Here is a 19995-nt window from a genome sequence, read left to right on the forward strand (position 1 = left end):
ACAAACAGGTTCGTAACAGCATAACAGCGAACTAATGATTGAAGCTAATGTTGATTCAAATTAGCATTGCGTCATTAGCACACCAAATCAGACGTTATCTGTGTAGTACAGAGCACGAGTTTTCTTTGACGAGAAAGGGGCCATCTGTTTCCTTGCGGATCCTAGTTTATCTCCAGCCCGTGTCGTCGTCGTGGAAGGCTTCAGAAAAGGCATGCATTAGTCCACCAAAATCACGTTAGATAAAGCGATGTTTAATTATTTATAGCTCGCAAGAGCCGATCACTATCACCAGCCATTATCCTGTCATGGGTCCTGAGTCCTGACAAGCACCAAAAAAAACATGCGTAATTTGATCTGAACTTACCTTCGTCTATACTTCCAGAATACGAAATTTGTCGGCAATATACAGAAGACAGAACCAATAAAATTAGTAAAAATAAGGTTTCATACCGAGGCAATTTTCATATCAATATCGAGGGCTTTGAATTTTCGGAGCATGTCTGAACGTAAGAATTTCACATAAAATAATACATTTCCTATTATGTCAAGAATTATCCGGATCCGTGTTTCAAATGGGGCTTCATCAGTATATTTGCTCAATTTTTTTTAGATTTATACCATTATAAATATCACGATTTTAAAATATACAACTACACTTCCGGTATTTAGAAATATACCATTACAAATATAATAAAATTAGATACATGCCATTTCATATGTCTCCAGCTCTATATACGGAAGTAACAAACGGTACAAAAATATGACAATGAGAAATGGTACAAAATAGTGCTGTCGACGTATGAAACAGCATGTATTTAATTTTATTAGATTTGTAATTATATCATTTTAAATACCGAAAGTGTAGTGATATATTTTAAAATTGTGATATTTATAATAGTATAAAGTAAAAAATATTTGCTCAAATATAATACTTCCTATGAATCATAGTTCTATTTTTTTCCACGCCCACGTTTATATTCAGTACGTCTGCAGTCTTGCCCTGCTTCCTCCCTGTTTCCTTGGCTTCCCTCCATCTCCATCCTCCACAGCTCTTAAACCCGTGATCACCAGTAACCACCACAGAGTGTCGAAGTCCAAGAAGCCAACACAAGATCAGCGAAATGGAACTGAGGACGGCTCCCGCCTCGCCGCCGCTGAAGGACTTCCGGATCGACAGCTCAGCCACGAGCCCGTACGCCACGGCGCCGTCCAGCCCGCACGGCCGCCTGGGCACGAGCCCGTTCGGTGCCCCTGCTGAGGGAGCGGCCAATGGACAGTTCTCGACGGCGCCGCCGTCGCCGAACCCGTTCGACCTCCTGCCGCCGACCACCTCGCGCCTCACCGGCGACAACCCGTTCGACCTCTTCCAGCACTTCGCCAGCGCGCCCGCCAGCCCCCGACGCGCCGCCGCCATATACGCGCACTTCGCCGAGGGGAACGGCAGCGTCGGCGGGCGCGACGGCGAGGAGGAGGAGTTCCAGCCGCGCGGTTCGTTCGCCACGGGCGCCTGGGCCGTGCCGTTCGACTGGGAGGAGAGGCCCGGGACGCCGAAGGCGGGGCTCGGCGGCACCGCGGCGTCGGACTCGGACTTCGAGTTCGGCACGCTTGTCGACAAGACCGCGCCGGCAGAGAACCTAACGACGGCCGACGAGCTCTTTGAGAAGGGCAAAATCCGGCCGTTGAAGCCGCAGCTCTGGACGGCTGACGAGCCCGTCGACAAGAGCAAGATCCGGCCGCTGAAGCCGCCGCCTGGTCTGCTCGATGGTGGAAGCGTCGTGTCGTCTCCACGGTCACCGATGGCAAGAGCTGGCATGTGGTCGCCACGGAGACGGGGCAGGGTCGGCTCTGGCGTGGACTTCGACCCGTTCACCGCCGCCCTGCTGGAGGCGACCAAGGCGCCCTCCCCGCTCGACGGCAAAGAAGCCAACGGCGGCGGCGCCCCAGGCTCGCCGCCCATGAAATCGACCGCCCGTCCCGCCTCGAGGAGCGCCGGGTGGAGAAGGTGGCGGCTCAGCGACCTCCTCCTGTTCCGGAGCTCGTCCGACGGCGGCCGCGTCAACAAGGACCCGATCTTCAAGTGTTCGCCGGCGCAGCAGCCGGAAGCGCCCTGCAAGAAGGCGAGCGCGCAGCCCACGATGACAGCCAAGGCCAGCGGCAAAGGCCACGACATGGGCAAGGCCAAGAAGCAGGGCAACAGGAGCGCGGCCGCCGCGGCGGAGGGCGTCGCCGGGTGCGCCCGGCTGAGCCCGCTGCAGCGGCTGGCCAAAGGTCTCGGCGCGTACTCGTGGCACTACGGCCGGGGCATGGCGGCGCTGGGGACCAAAGGGTGAAGAATCCATGGCGTTAGCAATATTAATTTGCCAATGTCGTTCATACAAGAGGTTTTTTTTTTTTTTTTTTTTTTTTTGCAAAATTTTGTGAAACCATGTACAAGTACAATTTGCTGCCAGTTCTGTTCTTGGTGTTGGTTTCTCCCTTTGTGGAGCTTGACAGTACTATCATGTACTACTATTTGGGTATAGAAGAGATTATACGACGACAGATTGTTAATTCCTACGGGCAATGTGCCCTTGATCATTGGCGTGTCCAAGCTTTTTCTTAAAACTTGTGCTAAAGTTAGATTCTGCCTTCACACAAATGCTTCAATTATCAGACTGTAGCATGCCTAACATGCAGATTGTTAGGAAAATAAACCACGGTGTGTGCCATGGCCTGACGAGTTTGCTGGGCGGCAGCAGGGATGGTCGAGTCGGAGGCCGTTGGCGACAGAAGCGGAGGAGCGTGACGTGGATCGAGATTAGCTCTGGAGACCGAGTCTCATGGAGGAGTTCGTGGCTCGAAGCGTGAAGACGGCCGGGTCGCCAGGAGAGCGCGTACGTGCGCGTGAGGCTCGACGGAGTGCGTTGCGTGGGCGCTGCGTCGCCGAGAGGCTATAAGAGGCCATGTAATCCTTGTGTGTCAGTTTGTCCGAGTTCTTTGAGTTGAGTAGAAGCCAACATACAGGCCGTTCGGCGGCCGGGGCGTTCTGCGCCATAACCAAGTGTCTACTGTTCATCGTCTTCAACCTCCGTCCGGCGAGAGAGAGAGAGCGATCCTAGGGCTCGGTTCTAACAATTGGTACCAGAGCCACGTCGGCAGGGACTGGACTCGATCGCGGCGCGGTACCGCCGCTGGAATCGAGATTGTGCTATCCGATTTGCGCTCATGGCAGGCGACGATGGCAATAAGACCCCTCCCAGTTCTCCCGGCAAGAGCGCCCACAGCAAGGGTGGCGATGGTGCTGGTGGTAGCGGCAAGGAGGAGGTCGTGCGCGTCGTGCAGGAGATCGGCGGACCGGCGAATTGGCCACTCCTCACCAAGACAAACTACACCGACTGGTCTTTGCTGATGAAGATCAAGATGCAAGCACGAAACCTGTGGGACGCCATCGAGCCTGGCGGCGTCAGCCTACAGGTGGACCGCCTGGCACTGGACGCGATCACCAGCGCCGTGCCGCCGGAGATGGTGTCGTCTCTGGCGGTGAAGGACACCGCGCAGGAGGCGTGGGAGGCGGTGAAGTCGATGCGCATCGGCAGTGAATCGGTGCGCAAGACCAAGGCACAGCGACTGCGACGCGAGTTCGAGTCCATCCGCTTCAACGACGGCGAGGCTGTCGACGACTTCACGCTACGCCTGTCGAATCTGGTCGCGGCGCTCGGCACGGTCGGGGAGACGATCGAGCCCGTGAAGGTTGTGGAGAAGTTGCTGCGCGTCGTCCCCAAGCGCCTCTCCCAGGTGGCCGTCGCCATTGAAGTCACCGCCGACCTCAGCACGCTGATGCTGGAGGACGTCGGCGGACGGCTGCGCGCGGCGGAGGACCGCGCCACGGAGGACGACGAGCCGCCCCCGGCACGGGCGGATGGCAAACTGTATCTCACCGAGAAGCAGTGGGAGGCGCGCTGGCGTCAGCGTCGTGGGAAGGAGAGCGCGCGCAGCGGCGGCGCGCGTCATGGCGATGGCAACAGGAAGGGAAGCCATAACGGCGGCCATGAAGACGACGACGACGATGATGGGGGGAGCAGCGTCAGTTCGGGCGCAAGCAGGCGCCGACGCAGCTCCGGCAAGGGCAAGTGCTTCAACTGTGGTGTCCGCGGCCACTTCTCGAGGGAGTGCCCCAAGCTAAGGAAGGAGGAGGCGTTGCTCGCCGACGCCGACGATGAGCCGACGCTCCTGTAGGGCAGGCCGCGCGGCGACGTCGTGGTTTAGGGGGAGAATGTTAGGAAAATAAACCACGGTGTGTGCCATGGCCTGACGAGTTTGCTGGGCGGCAGCAGGGATGGCCGAGTCGGAGGCCGTTGGCGACAGAAGCGGAGGAGCGTGACGTGGATCGAGATTAGCTCTGGAGACCGAGTCTCATGGAGGAGTTCGTGGCTCGAAGCGTGAAGACGGCCGGGTCGCCAGGAGAGCGCGTACGTGCGCGTGAGGCTCGACGGAGTGCGTTGCGTGGGCGCTGCGTCGCCGAGAGGCTATAAGAGGCCATGTAATCCTTGTGTGTCAGTTTGTCCGAGTTCTTTGAGTTGAGTAGAAGCCAACATACAGGCCGTTCGGCGGCCGGGGCGTTCTGCGCCATAACTAAGTGTCTACTGTTCATCGTCTTCAACCTCCGTCCGGCGAGAGAGAGAGAGCGATCCTAGGGCTCGGTTCTAACACAGATTGCATATAAATACTACAGTAGCTATGCTGCGTAGATGTTTCTTTCACCACGGGAAAAACTTGGGTTTCACACCTAGTGCAAAAACAATCATGTATGATGTCTCATTGATATGGAACTTTATGCCTGTAATGGTGACCATGGACTATGTGGGCAATAGCCTGACAATTGTTTGTGATACAATATGGAGTCTGTAGTTTAAAATAAAGCAGTTTGAGTCTTTATTTTTAATCTAAAATAGTACATCTTCAGCTCTACGAAATCTTGGATCCGTATCTCTCGCAAACCAGCCTTTAATTAGTATAGTTTTGCTCTCTCCATTTCTCTTGGTGTGTCTCATTTGTTTCTTTGCTTACTATGATACCACTGACCTACCTATATATTGTCTCAACAATGTCTCTCCTTTGCATTGAATCGCGTGACACTGATCCGTTCAAATACTCAAATAAATTCCTAACGAAAGGACCCAAATTGATGTTCATTTTAGCGCAACTGTATGTATTCACTTGTCAATATTCTCTTTCTTCTTTATGAATATTCATACTTTTGCCTTTGAAATAGGCGAATGACACCTAGCTACTCGGCACGAATCCTACAATCGATTCGGGTGACCATCTGGTCGTGTTCCACTCCTTATTTAGTGAATAGTTCTGTCCAATTTACAAAAAGAAATATTCATTTGTTCCCTTTTCATTTTGCACTCCTAGTCCTAGCTAGTGCCAGCGTTGATGCTGGATATGAGAATCAGAATCCTCAGCTCTTTTATTCACTTCCATTCTTTTTAAAGGCACTCCCACTGAAATTCCTTCCTTCCAAATAAAGGAAGGACTAAGTAGTGGCAGAGCGTAGTGTGACCCAAGATCAATGGCCTCCCCTTCTGTTTCGTCACTTGTATGACTGCGATGCCAAAATGCCATGAGTTTAGTGCCCTCCGAACTATCAACTTTCAAGTCCAAAAGATATCCTGTAAAAAGGTAATGTTTCATCACAGTGATATGTCTTGCGTTAATTCTTCTCAAAACCCCACTGATGGAGGCACGAAAACCATGCTCCTGGTGGTTCGGATTTTGGCTACTACTATATGTAGGTTCAGGTTCAGTAGCAACGAAAATTCTCATGGACCAAACCATCAAAGGTGTTGAAGCATAACTGCGAATCGCCTATATATTCTCATCAGCTTATGCTTTTATGGACGAGCAGTCGGTGCACAGTCGCTCAATAAAAAAGAGCTACTTCCTCTTCGTAGAAAAAGAAAGGAAGAGAAGGTGAAAAGGGTAGTCTTCTCGGAAGAATGTCACCTTAGTACGATCTGTATAATCCCATCAGCGAAATAGCAGAATATATATCGTGTTTTGTAGTACGTGAAGATGCAAAGAGAATATAGACTCGATTGATCGATCGCCAGTGACAATCGGCTCCCAGAAACTATATTTGTCATGTACTACCACGGGCATCCGAAATTCTGATCCTTTGATCCTAACAATCTAGCAGAAGGAAATTGGCATAAGCTTTTGTTCTTACGATGCATTAATTTTGTGCATTTGTAAGTTGTTGGTTGTAGCCATTGGTAGTGCTAGTCATATTCTTCTTTCTTAGATGAGTGATAGTAATATTCTGGTCGGCAGCCTACTAGAAGCATGTTCGCATAGGTCCAAATTAGCTAGAAAACTAATCTCAATCTTCTTATCCTAGTGGCACTTTTGGGCTACTCATTACGTCGTTAGTGGTGTCCAAATCGGCTTAAGCAGGCCATTTTCCTTGTTCAAAACCATCGACATCAATTGAGGAGAAAGACAACAAGGAAAGAAAGAAAGAAACGAGCTATATAGTTGGTGAGAAACAGTGACGAATAACTATAGGCTTATAGACAACAAGCTTGTCCGTTCAAAATGGCATAGCATCAGTCATCAAAAGAAGAAAAAAAAGGCATGAATGGATGAGAAATTTTACTGTATAACCGTTAAAAAACCAATGTTAGAAGCCGTAAAAAATTCTGACAAAAACATAATAGTATAAATATGCTATTATCTACCATATCATAAATTTTGAGCTCACGCAACAACTTGTATAAAGAGAGATAAAAAAGACAAAAATACAAAAATCATCAATGAATAGCATCTTTGTATGGATCACTGAATTTTCTCTTTTTTTAATTTCTCCAAGCTCAAATTTTATAAGATGATAGTATTCTCCACACTATCATATTTTTGTTAGATTTTTTTTCAACTTATAATATGAGCTTTGTTTGATTAGTTACGTAAATTGATTTGTGTAACTGTTACCCAGTAAAAACTTCCTGCATTGAGACCCCACCTTGTCAACCGTGGTATTCTCCCCCCCCCCCCCCCCACCAAAAAAAAAACTGAAGTGTGCCAATCGTTCGAAGCTCCCAACCCACGCGTGCTCATTTTGACCGGACCAGTCTCCATCCGGTACCGGTGGTGCCTGGCCCCTTCCCCGGTCAAAAGACGACGTGACGTGACGGCCCCATACGATCCACGGGGGCAAACCAAATCGAACCCTTCTCTATACGCTCGCGAAACCGCAAATGCTTTCGGAACAGAGATGCAAATCAGTGAATCTAATAGTACTCATGGATTCTATTTGTTTACCTAATAATATTAATTTTTAAAATTAAATGAAATTTTAGAAAACTAATATAATTAATTAAACTAAAGAGGATCATGTTCACCAATTTGCACCACTATCCCGCAATAAAAAGGCCGCCTACATGCGCTGCGCAAACCTTGCGTGCTGCGATCGAAGGTGCGGAGCATCTTCTAAAAAATCACAGTAGATGCGAGCACGCTTCTCGGCGGCACAACGCTCGAATCCGCCACGGTTTCCGGGCGTGTTGGGGCACCTGGGCTAGCTACCAATCGGTCGGTTTGGAGCATCAATCTTCCGTTCGATTCGCGGCACCGCCGTGACCTGCCTTGTTGCCGTGTTGAGTGTTATAGAATGTGTTCAACTCAGTGGACCGGTTGGTTGCTTCTGCCTTGCCGACCGCGCGCCCGGATGAGGGCCGCCCACGACGACACGTACGTGGTCGCTTGGCCAACATTGCGTGGCAGAGTCGCGGGTGCCCGCCTGCCCGGCACGGCATTTTTGTGGCGTTGGGGCTGGCTGGCGAGGCTGAAAGCTGCGTGCTCGATTGTTTGGGCTAGGAAAGAGGGCGCGACAGCTCGGTTCTTTTCACCGCGGTCAGTTCGGATTTTGGTTTTCTGTAGAATTCTCGGGCCAAGGCAAAGTATTTTTTTTTTTTGGAATGTGCACAGTACCTACCTTGGGAACGTTTTGGTACGGGCACGTTAAATTTCTCGGCACATGTCGTCTCAAGCACAGGATAATCCATTCGGGCAAGAAACAGAGAAGCCACTGATGAGAATGTTCACCATGTCTCTCAAGTCCCAGCATACCATATACGCCATTCAGGAAAAAACAATATGAATGAGCACTCTTTTACATGTTTAGGAAAAGGAACTTAGTCGAGTCAAGAACCACTGAGGTATTGTACAGACACACATTGCTGATGCAGAAGAGCTCTGAAACCCAAAGCCACCAATCTTGCCCTGTGTTCTCTGAAGGGATCAGCTAGTGCGATTGGCAGGCCCATAACGAAGGGTAGTCTTCTCGGAAGAATGGCACCCTAGTACGATCTGTATAATCCCATCAGCGGCTTCTCTCGATCCTCTACTCTCTTTCTTGCTGCCTCCCGCGCTTTAAGGGCCGTTTCCTCCTCCTTGGAGATCACCTTGGGCTTGCTGTCCTCTCTCTTCCTCTTGTTAACACCAACAGCAGATGGAGCGCCCTTAATAGGTCTCATCGGGTTCAATGGTTTTGTGACAACCCGACCTGGAGCTGGACCTCCTTTAATAGCAGGAACAGCTGTGTCTGCAGCGGGGGGTTTTGATTGTGAAGTTGAGGACTGACCAACATCTGTTTTGGAAGTTTTCACAGACTTGTAGGCCTCTTCTTGAGTAACCCATTTTCCTGCTCAATGAAAAACATAAACATGAATGAAAAATGAAAAGTAGCAGCTCAGAAAAAGACATGATGGAACCAATTACAGATTCAGAAGTGTGTCTGCTTGATGAAATTACCTAAACCATCAGAATAATAGAAGCCGGAGTTTGAATCGTAGTAAAGTCCAGTAGATTTGTCATAATAATATCCTGAAGTTGAGTCGAATACCCATCCTGCACAAACCAGATTTAAAGAAATGTTACCAAACAGAGAGAAAATATTCAGACAGACTATGATTTGTTGTAGTCAACAGTATGATCAGCTCTATGTGAACAATGTTGCGTAGTTCATATCACTTGGGATTATAGTTTAAGGCAGTAATTGGCTGTACTGGCAGATAGTCACTAGAATCCAGTGATCTAGCCAGCATATCTGCTAAGATTGGTAAATAACCGGAATTCATATACCAGCCAGGTCAGATAGGAACAATTTGTTGAAGTGAGGTACAAACTTCAACTGAGGTACAGTCATGAAAGAATCTAAAATCTTTCACTTAATTGAAATGCAGATGGATAACATTTTGGTACCCAACAACAAATTTGTGGGCTGACAGGAGAATTTTATGTCTTCTTCTCCAGTAATGACATTTAACTTGCAAGAACAGAAAGTAGCAAAGCAAGGATATAGTTCTGGGCTAGAAGAAAGAAATGCTTGGATGGGTGTTTTAATTGTGTAAGCTCTATATCAAACAAGTGGGGCTTTAAAAGCTGACAGTAACTAGGCCAGTACTGCTAGTTATCAGGCTACTTCTTGGTTCACCAATGTAAGTCTGGCAGTGTGAGCTGGACGGGAACTAGGTTCAACCATACGAAGTTATGAACAACTAGCACCAGCAGGAAAAAGTTAGGAACACGGGACTACTATAACAAGTTACTGAAAGCTCAAGTTAGGAGAATAAGGGAGATGCTGATCATAGATATAGTCTATTTCATGTTATGCAAATCAAATATGACTGCAGAAAGACACAACAGAATACAAACTATGCATTGCACTGGGTACTAAAGAATATACTAAACTGTTGATATATAGAAAACACTCAAACAGTAAACCGTACACAACCATCTCCAGGTGCTGCAGAAGTGTCTCCATCCACATTCCTCTGGCTATTCTCCAAATCTTTTTGATAGCTCTTTTTAGCTTTCTGTAGTGAAAAAAAAGTTTAAGCATAATCAGGCATGCTTCTGTAGTTCATCAACCGATTGTACGACTTGCATACAAAAGCACAGCTAAAAGGCACAAGATAAAGCCGAAAAGGACGTCCTAAATATTGTATCAATGCAGTAAGGTCTTCTGTTTACAAAGCATTCTAGTTTATGTGAGATAACAATATGCATCACATATGGACTTTCGCTGATGGATAACAGAAAACAGAAAAAAAGTAAATTTAAGGACTTACTGCTTCTATTTGCTGAAGGGCTCTGGCAGCTTGCTGCTGTTCCTTATCCTTTGCATCACTCTCCTTTTGCATTGTCGCCAATCTTTTGGTGACATTGTCCTTGTGGCGCTTACCAAGTTCATGTGTTCTGATGCTGAAGGGATTGTTAGAAATATAAATCTTGCAGAAGTCGCACCATTTGTTTCCTTGGCTCACCCAATACTGAAACAAGGCAGGTAAAGGACAAGTTATAAATCACAAAGCTAACTTGAACGATTGGATGTTTGCAATAAAAGAATTTGACAACATAATAGTCAGAGATGATTAAAAATCCACTTAACGTCACTACAGATTCAACCACAATTGAAAATTAAAATAAAATAATGGCTAAAATTCACAAAAACAATTAAACCCTAATTGGCAATTCTGTCACAACCTACTGAACCTAAGATACCTGACGCACCACCGCAGAACCACATCAGAGGATCTTAATCTCCGCAGTACTGCCTCACGAAGCCACACCTTGTACCCTACCGTGGCACTGGATGCTACTAGGCATGCACGAGCACAAGCACGCGGAGCTAACCCTAATCCTTCGAGACCAGCGAGACAGAAAGCAAGACCACGCGAGGTCCAAGCTGTCGCCCAGCCCTGCAGAAAACTTGCATTCCTTTGGCGACGGCCATCGCTAACAAGCTAAACAGCACAGCGATTTTGCCCAAAATCGGGGCTCACGAAACACGGACGGGTAATTTGACGCGGCCTCGAATTTCGAAGGAAGCGGAGAAGGGGGCGTACCTCCGTCATGGCGGCGGGCAAGGGATCCGCACGATTGGGACACGGAGCTTCGCCTTTGGCGGTGGGGAATCACCGGAGCAGGCGAACAGGATGCGGCTCTGGTGCGGAGTGGCGCGGCTGGTGGGGTGCGGCAGGAGGCGCGTTCGGTTATTTCTGCGGACGGGCGAAAGGCCGCAAGGCCAAGGGGCGAGTTGAGCAAGGATGTCGGCTTCAGACTTCAGGCTTCAGACTTCAGACTTTCAGAGTGACTCGGACGGCTCCTGCACTCTTGCTTACTTATTTACTCACGCTATCATATACCGTACTCATATAATATCTATTAAAAATCAGAGATATGAAATTTAGAGATCGATAAGATTAGCACATACGTCTTAATATCGATGGATATATCATCTATTACTTTTAAAAAAATTCCACCTTTATAAAACACAATAAACAAATCTAGAGTTTGATCCTTGGAAGGTGAACATATTTCTCTACTAGCTCTCTCCTACACACTGAACGGAATGCATTGCTTTTACCCTAGCGGTTTTGATTTCAAATGTTCTTTTATTCTACTTATCAATCAAATTTGTGACGCCAGATTTTTCTTGATATCAGTAGATTTTCGCTGAATCCAGAAACAGAACAAACACAATAGCGTAGAAGAAAATTTGAGCGATACTGGTTAAAGCTTTTTCACTCAGATATGCTTAGGCACTCTCTTATCTTTAACCTGTAACGCATCGTCGGTTGATTTATACGAGTGCGGAATCAGTATTCATGTGTCCGAATTTGAAACATTGAAGCTACTTGGCTAATGCTATTTGAATTTATTTGAAGCTTGCAACCCATAAGAGTTCAAAGCCCCTTTCTACTACTACCCAAGAAACTAACTTGTTCGACGTAGTTTCAGCTTCATGAAGCGCCTAGGCTACAACTCTATAACATTAATCTTGGTCAAACAGACTATACACTGCAGTACACAGTGAAGGTTTTCGCTCCGAAGAACGAAGATGAGGGTACAGGCGTATAGCACAGGCGTATAGTACACAAGCAGGCTGCGGGAAGACGAGAATCCCAGGCCAAGATGCTATAGTATTCAGAATACATCGGCAAAACGTCAAACCAGACACCACCAACAAAAGGTTATGCTCCACAAAATGTAAACTGCTGCTATACTTGCTTCTTGAAGAGATCAATCGAAGTTTTCAATCTTGATTGGAGTTATATCGTCCGCCACCTCAAATTTCCCAACTAATCGGGCAAAGAACACCATCTGCTGCTCCAAGGTGAACTTGATGTTCTTGGCCTGTTCAAAATTGTGAAAGAAGTAACAATCCATGACAACCATGAAAAAATAACAGGATTTAAGGTGTAGACCGATAAGTAGTGGTAATACTACCTCGCGGAATCCGTGCTGCTCCCCTTCGTATTCCACCAAAGCAACAGGCAAACCTTTCTCTTTTAAGGCCTTGTATATTTTGCGTGCCTGATTTGGTGGCACGACCTGGGAAATATTAAAGTGGATCAGAAATTTTCCTATAGCACCCTCTTCATGTAATTGTGTCATGTCATAGAAACATCAATATACCACCAACTGATGCAGTCAAGATATCTATTACGTTGATGGTCAGCACATACCTTATCCTCCAACCCTTGAAACAAAATCACCGGACATGTAAACTGATCAACAAAGTTGATTGGTGATCTCTCATAGTAAGCTCTTTCATTTCCTGAAGCAACGGAGCCGCATAAGTAACTATAAACCAGACCAACAAATTGGGTTAAACATCTTGCAAAAGAAATGATAATACCCTTCTTACCTACAAGATTGTCGATATAATAGGACTCAAATTTGTGTGTCTCCGCTCTCATCAAAGTCAAGTCACCAATCTAGTCATTAATTTGGTAACACCACAATACAGTTAGTTCTTATGATTATGTCTGTGTAAACAAAGACTAAAATGACATAACTGCAGTAAACAAACAAATGCTATTTCACCAAGCCAACTGTATATTTTGATCATCCTAATAATGCAAATTACCAAGCATAAACATGCATTATTGCTTTAGCACCTGCAGAAAGTATGTCAAGTTTATTATATTCTTAGTTCCATCTATCAAGCAATATCATTTAATGATGTGCATAAGACCAAAAGTATGTTCTTGAAAACCAGGTATCTGACACTTGACAAAAGGATTAAGGGGGTGAATAGTAAGTTGCCTAGCATGAATAGAAGATAAATATCTGGGGTATATTTATGGCAATCCAGAAACAGTAGAATTCTAGAAAGCAAAAACTTACACCATACAAAGAAGCTCCAGCCTTGAATGTGTCTCTGAATGCAAGTGAAGCTAAAGTAGTGTATCCACCTGCTGATCTACCAGTAATACAAAGTCGTTGTCCATCTACTTTCCCACTCTCCACCTGGATAATAAGAACAATCAATGCATTAAGGTGCATTCATCTCTCAAAATGTTAATTTGATATTTCAATCATTGCTCAAAGGATGTACCAGGAATCTTGCACAGCTGCAGCAATCATCAACATCAACAACACCCCATTTCTCCAATAGCCTCTCCCGATACTCTCTTCCATAACCTTCAGTATAATAAAGTTTAACATTTGGTAAGGATATGGTTATTAAAATGACCCGGAGCCTTAAGTGCAATCAATCGCAGCCCCATAACAAACAGACAAAGCTTACACATCATTTTACGTAAAGGGTGAAATCTAAACTGTGGAAGTTTAGGACAAACCAGTGCTTCCTCCATAGTTAACATCAACATATGCCCACCCTCTACTTGTCCAATATTGGACACTGAGGTCCAGAATTGCACGTGTTTCAGCTGTAGGTCCTCCTGAAAATTGTTAAAGAGTATCAAAGTATTATGTGGTTTTCGTCTAAAAACACAGAATCCAATAACCTACTTAACAAAACCATTTCTTAGTTAAGTAACCAAAGAAAATAAATTAAGCTGAAAGGTCTGCGTAAATATTTTTGGGGGTCAAAGTGCATAATTATTTCAAGACATAGAAAAGTTTCAGTAACTCACTTACCATGTGTTTTGACAAGCAACGGAGGTTTTTCATCTGGCAAACCTTGAAAATTGGGATTTGAAGGTGGGTAGAAATAAGCATAAGCTTTCTGGCCAGGCTTGGATGTAGGGAACTCAATAAATTCCGGTGTGCTGAAGAAAGGTTTATATTGTACGACATCTGTCGAGGAGGACCAGACTATTGAGAAATCAATTACTTCTGTTTTGCTCTCATTTAATGTCACCTGGAAGAAACAACAGATGTGTGCTTCACCAATTGATATTCGATACACAAGATTTGCACATCAACACATAGCCAAAAATGTGGATTTCACATCCAATAAACCTTTGCAATTGATAGTGGAATACTTGCAGAAGCACCTTCGATGTAGAAGTAATCATCTGTAGTGACCTGCCAGACCAAGCAAGTAACAAGCCAATATAGATCAAGAAAGAAGCATATATACTTCAATTTTCAACCTGGAGCAATGACGATTTTGACACATACCACATTAGATAAATCGGAGAAAGGTATGTCAAGCAATGAAACGGAACCTGAATCACAATCAAGCACACCAAGATATGACCTTCCCTGCTGCCTGCGCAACATAGTTATTGTTATGGTATTTGAAGATGTTTCATTAACAAAAGTGACAACAACAAAAAAAGCTCTATTATCAAAACCTGTAACTGAAAATGATGTGATTGCTGTTTCCATAAAAATCGTAAGAGCTGATGCCAAAAACCCACAATGGTCTTGTAAATTCAGCATCTAGGGCATACACTGGAACAATCTCATTGGTTTGTTCAACCTGATGACAAACAAGTGTAGAGAAATAATATGGCAAACAGAGTTCAGATGACGAATTACGATAGAAAAACGGAACATGATATTAGCTCGCTCATGAGTCACATGTGTTAGGATTTATCAATTCTTAACTCATTGCTTACAACAATAAATCTCAATCGATATGTAGAACCAAAATGTAGTTGCAGCATAGTATTACAAAAAACTCAATAGTGGAGAGAAAAATAATTACCCATTTGTGAATGTTCCAAAATCCACTCCCTCTGTCAGTTACAAAAAACAGTTCGCCTGCAAGTTTGAATGTATTAAATGGAATCTGGTATATGATCATGGTACTCGCTAGACCCAGTATTGTAGACAAAAATATGTAGTCGTTAGTGTTGCTGTTTTGCATAGGAACATCTGAACATAAAACACTTTAATCACTAGGCAGCGTGAACTACAAACGAAAGGCCCCTAAAACAACAAATCCACATGGCCAGCTAGTTAATACCAAAGCACTTTTTCCATCTTTTTAAAGAAGAACATTTTGTATGTGTGAACAAAATCACATAGCATGGGATGAACTATGCCAGTACATTTAGCTGGAGCAAAGATAGCTCCAAGAACTGTTGAGTGCAATAAAATGTATGACTAACTGAAAAAACTGAAATAAATTGTCAATAGAGCATATTTAGTTCTGAGGTCCAAATCCAATGGACGAGTTGACTGATGGAGATGTACACCAACAGAAAGAGTAAGATAAGAATTGATAATATCTGTCTCTTCTCTCAGTCGCCATTTAAAAATACTTGCCCAAGTAAGAAAAAAAGACTAGTTATTGCAACATTTTCACTCTCTACCCCTATTTTAATGATGTAAACGAGGTTAGGTGATTATAGCATGTCATTTGATAGGGGTATGTGTGTTCAATTCTCTTTTCCCCCACTTTAATTCAGTGCTTGCTTGGTCTGTGCGCATGATGGTTACATAGGATGTGAAACAGAGGTAAGTCACAATATTAAATTTCATATTATCTCCCCACATAAATTTGTTTGCATTCGTACAAGCATAAAAATTTCAGAAACATACTAAACGAACAAAATATTAACCTGATGTTATTATCACTCAACCACAGTCCACAAGTAAGTTTCTTTTTTATAAGATAACGGATAAATACAGCAGGCAAAATGATACCTTTCGGAGACCATTTAGGCTCAGTAGGAGATTCCACTAGCAATGGGTTGCCACCAGCAACACAAACCCGTTTGGCCACATCTCTGCAGAATCAAGAATGAAGAATATGTGGGGCTAAATCAGCACCAGTGAACATGTTCAATGGACTGTAATGCTAGAGCTTACTAGCCAAAAAGAAGCACAGTACCATGATTTAAGCTCAGAATAACAGCATCACATAATCGCTATGGTCTTGGCAATTGGGTGTTTGCCAATACAAAAATCATGTCTCAGTAATTTCTCCCTTGATTAAAACAAAAATATGCAAGTCCTAGTCAAACTGACGAAAAAAAGCAGACAATACCTGGTTTTCTATTGCTAGTTCTTGAAATGTGTTGTGTTCCTTAACTACAATGTGATGTCCAATCTTTTGGAGATTTAATACATGAAGTGCACAATCAAACTCCTTATCAGAATTGGTGGAGATACAATTTTAGATGTGCACGGGTATCATCCTGATTCATTGCTTAATTGTGCTTTTTTGTATAGATTAGCAAGTTCTTTTGTTTATGACATATCCAAATGCAATAAACGACAACATGTTCTAATATGTTGTTCAAAAGATGATGTTATTTACCCAGTTTCTGAAAAGTGGCCAACCCAAAGTTCTGATTTATCCCAGGGCATGTTTGGATGACTCCACTCAATCCATGCCATCTGTCTTTTGTTTCGATCAATGCGAGGAGAAGCATAGAAATCATTGCCACTGATCAGCACCTTTGGTTCTTCAATATAGAAAATATGTGAGCTACTGTTATGAGCAAACATGAACAAACATCAAAAGCAAGCATAATCTAACTTGGTACTTGTTGTCACATTTTCGAAAATCTTACCATGAACATCCTCACCGCTCAAGGTTATAGCAGCAATTGTTGTTGTGGGATTCAAGCTACTCTTTCGACAGTCTATCAAGAAATGTGAGCAAGTTAGTAGTTTATCATGTAACTAGATATATTGGAACCAAATCAGATGCTAAGAACCTTCCATCACAGTAACATAACGGCTGAAGTGAGGATCAAATACACCATCAGCATAACTGATGTTGGGCGCACCATAATCAGGTGTAAGAGGAACAGGCTGACTTCCAACTGACAAGGAAAAATAATCACGTGAAATAATTTCAAAAAGAAAAAAGATAATATTTAATATGGAATTGCTTCTTATTATATTTGAAGTGACGAAGGCTGTTCTAAAAATCAAATAGCTCATTTAAGTTAATGTGATAACACTAATGAGTAATGACTAATGAGCCCGTACCATGACTAGTAAGGACAAAGAGATTTAGCTAGAATACCTATAGATTTACATGCTGGATGAGTGGATGCTCTCACAGATCAATATTTTTAGATACTCAATCTTGTGCTTTGGATTTTTTTCCTTTTGTCAAGGCACACTGGTATGAACTCTATGCAGTAGCCTACAAACTGGTATGCAATGGAGTGTAAATGTACTGCATTTGCCAAATTACTTTGGACAATGAAAGTAAAAACCATAAGTCCACAGCATTCCAACTTGGGTATGTATCTTTATGGGCAATTTGATTGATTTATGTTGGCTTAACCACCCCAGTCTCAAAACCAACAGTGCAGTAGCCTACTTACTTCCAATTGCTTGCTTGTATAGACGTTGATCCTTGTAATTCGAGAACACAACAACATTCTTATTAACCGCAAATGCGCCACCTCCATATTCTTGTGCCAGGGTGCGTGCTGCAAATTCCTGAGGTATGACATCCATAGGCTTATCATCCTCCTTCACAATAACCATACGCCTGAATACAAAATTGATTTAATATAATAACAAATATTAGTACAAACCCTACAAAATTGCTTTTCACTTCATAAATCCTTGCCCGTATAATCTCCATGCACAAACAGACACATCCACTTGCAGCATAGTAGACAGAACTAGTTAGTAGTTACCCTTTCTCCTCGGGGCGGCCCTCGATCCAGAGGAGGCGACCGTCCCCAGCGAGGGCCATCCCGCCGAGGCGCCTTTCGGCGCCGGAGACGACGTCCGCGGTGATGGGCGACCTCCAGGACCCGTACGGCGCCGCCGCGGGCTTCTCACCGCCACCGCCGGCGGCGGCGGGCGGCGCAGGGTTGGCGGATGAGGTGGACATGCGGGGCGGCGAGGCGAGGGCGCGGCGGCGGCGGACGTGGGGAAGGGCGCGGAGGAGGAGGTGGGCGGGGGCGGAGGTGGGGCAATATGCTGGTGAGATTGAGAAGAAGGAGGCGAGGCGTGTCGCCATTTGCGGGCGTGCGGACTCTGTTTTATAATGAAAGGTTTTGGTGGGGTTTTTCCGGCTTAGTAGCAGCAGGTGCTGGAGTCAGGACTGCTTATCTTTTGGTACGCTATAATGTGGGATTTTCTTGAATCCAGCATATTCTTTTTTCGATTACAAGATATACGTACGTACATACTATGCATGCACAAGCTGCTATTTTTTAAACTATAATAATATATTTGAACTTATCTAATATTTTATTAGAGAAACTCTATTATATTCGGTCTTGAGGTAGGGATGACCGTGTGTAATATATACTACACATATCAATTACTATTGCGAAAACAAAATCAGCAGTTATAAAGAGCATATAACTGACAATTCGTAACACAAACCAGCAGTGATGATTCACTGTCAGTTCATACCACAAACCGACAATGGAACTTCGTTGCCAGTTCGTAACACGAACCGTTACTGAAAGTGGATATCACTATCCATTCTAACAGACTTATTGATGGATTTGATAGTTGGAGGGTATGAATCAATAGTGATACTCCATCCATTTCGTAATATTTGTTCATAGCCTCGGGAGTATTTGTCTCAAATTGTTTGTCCATTGCGGTAACTAAGGATGTTTTATGATCCATTTTCCTGTTATGCCCTTAAGTGCATGCATGCATTTACTCTAATGCTGGTGAGTTACTTGCTCTCAATCTTGCATTAATTAGGGGTAGCATGGTCATCTCACTACATTTTTTCATTCGATTTCAGTACTTCTTGGTTTGTATATAATGGTGGGCGTGGATAAACATTACGAAACGGAGGGAGTACCATATTAGTACCAGTTCTAGACAAACTGATACTGATAACTGGTCATCGATTGTGAGTTCTAGAGTAGTGATCTTTTCAATGACATAACCATGTAATGAAATACATGCATTGTATGCTTGAGAGGAAAAAGGCGACCGGCAAAAAGAGCTCAGTTAAACCTTATCCACTTGAGTCGTTTCCCAACTACAGTAGCACAAGACGAACTCAAGGTGATTTCCTGATCACAGCGTCGGTCCGGACGATCCCTTTCCTTCGATAGGCTCTCAGGCCTTAGAAGGGGAAGCAAACTGGCGGATTGACGTCTGGTGTAGCTAGTAGGGTAGTTCTAGAGCTCGTATGGTGTAGATTTTGGTCTGGTGGGTGTAGGTCTTGGGTCTTAGGTGGCGTCAATGGAGATGACTTCTCATACTGGTCGGCTCGGATGACGGCCATGGTAGACTACTTGTGTGGTATGTTTATGTATGTGTTTGATATTTGGGGGATGTTTTTGTCCCTAGTTTTGTGTTATCTCTGTGTATGTGCTTCTGGGTTGCTGTTGCTCCGGTCAGTGGCCGCAGAGATATGTTCTGGATCGTCATCTTTGACGTGGCTGAGGGTAGCGATGCTGGACTTGTGCTTCCTCTACCAACTCCAGTGGGGACGCTGCCGATGCTTTTTCAATGCGAGAGATGTGGCTTGGAGGAGATTTCGAGTCGTTGGCTTTTGCGACTTCACAATGATTGGGCTTCCTCATCGTGCTCAGTAGGAGGACTTGTCGATCTAAGCTACGCGGCTTCGACTTGGTAGCATGGCGACTGGCGGACGACCTCAGAGCGGAAGAAGATTGCGAAGAAGTCTTCGTTGTACTTTTTTGCATTCTCTTTTGTTGCCGAGGTGTTGGTTGTAAGATGGCGATGTACTGTATTGACAAATTAATGAAATTCCTCCCCTTTCACAAAAAAGGCGGCCGATAAGGTATCGCATGATGCCGAAAAAATTCCGACAAAATCCATGTTCCTCTACAT

The 19995-nt window shown here is 44.6% G+C and overlaps 3 protein-coding genes across 4 annotated transcripts; 1 reads left to right on the forward strand and 2 right to left on the reverse strand.

Annotated features, from left to right (window-relative positions):
* The first annotated feature begins 1007 nt into the window (after positions 1 to 1007).
* LOC133926443 (uncharacterized) lies at positions 1008 to 2577 on the forward strand. Its single transcript, XM_062372385.1, has one exon. The coding sequence runs from the start codon at positions 1122 to 1124 to the stop codon at positions 2328 to 2330; it is 1209 nt and encodes a 402-aa protein (XP_062228369.1). The 5' UTR covers positions 1008 to 1121; the 3' UTR covers positions 2331 to 2577.
* A 5510-nt stretch (positions 2578 to 8087) lies between these two features.
* On the reverse strand, positions 8088 to 11112 carry LOC133926444 (zinc finger protein ZOP1-like). The gene is made up of 5 exons (XM_062372386.1): positions 10890 to 11112; positions 10113 to 10313; positions 9776 to 9857; positions 8794 to 8889; positions 8088 to 8683 (listed from the first exon to the last, which is right to left on the reverse strand). Exons 1-5 carry the CDS (start codon positions 10896 to 10898, stop codon positions 8340 to 8342), a joined length of 732 nt encoding a protein of 243 aa, XP_062228370.1. The 5' UTR covers positions 10899 to 11112; the 3' UTR covers positions 8088 to 8339.
* A 666-nt stretch (positions 11113 to 11778) lies between these two features.
* On the reverse strand, positions 11779 to 18230 carry LOC133926445 (uncharacterized). 2 transcript variants are annotated; one of them, XM_062372389.1, is made up of 18 exons: positions 17856 to 18226; positions 17535 to 17704; positions 16914 to 17021; positions 16767 to 16838; positions 16511 to 16658; positions 15895 to 15977; positions 14951 to 15006; positions 14595 to 14722; positions 14419 to 14509; positions 14257 to 14322; positions 13933 to 14155; positions 13632 to 13733; positions 13388 to 13473; positions 13177 to 13299; positions 12695 to 12764; positions 12513 to 12604; positions 12274 to 12378; positions 11779 to 12180 (listed from the first exon to the last, which is right to left on the reverse strand). In XM_062372389.1, the coding sequence occupies exons 1-18, from the start codon at positions 18182 to 18184 to the stop codon at positions 12067 to 12069; spliced, it is 2166 nt and encodes a 721-aa protein (XP_062228373.1). In that variant the 5' UTR covers positions 18185 to 18226; the 3' UTR covers positions 11779 to 12066. The 2 variants fall into 2 exon arrangements, with proteins under 2 accessions (XP_062228373.1, XP_062228371.1); XM_062372387.1 differs by having other exon boundaries at positions 11779 to 12378; positions 17856 to 18230.
* Between the last annotated feature and the right edge of the window lie 1765 nt (positions 18231 to 19995).

Source organism: Phragmites australis, chromosome 8, assembly GCF_958298935.1.
Source record: "Phragmites australis chromosome 8, lpPhrAust1.1, whole genome shotgun sequence".
In the NCBI taxonomy this organism is placed as follows: Eukaryota; Viridiplantae; Streptophyta; class Magnoliopsida; order Poales; family Poaceae; genus Phragmites; species Phragmites australis.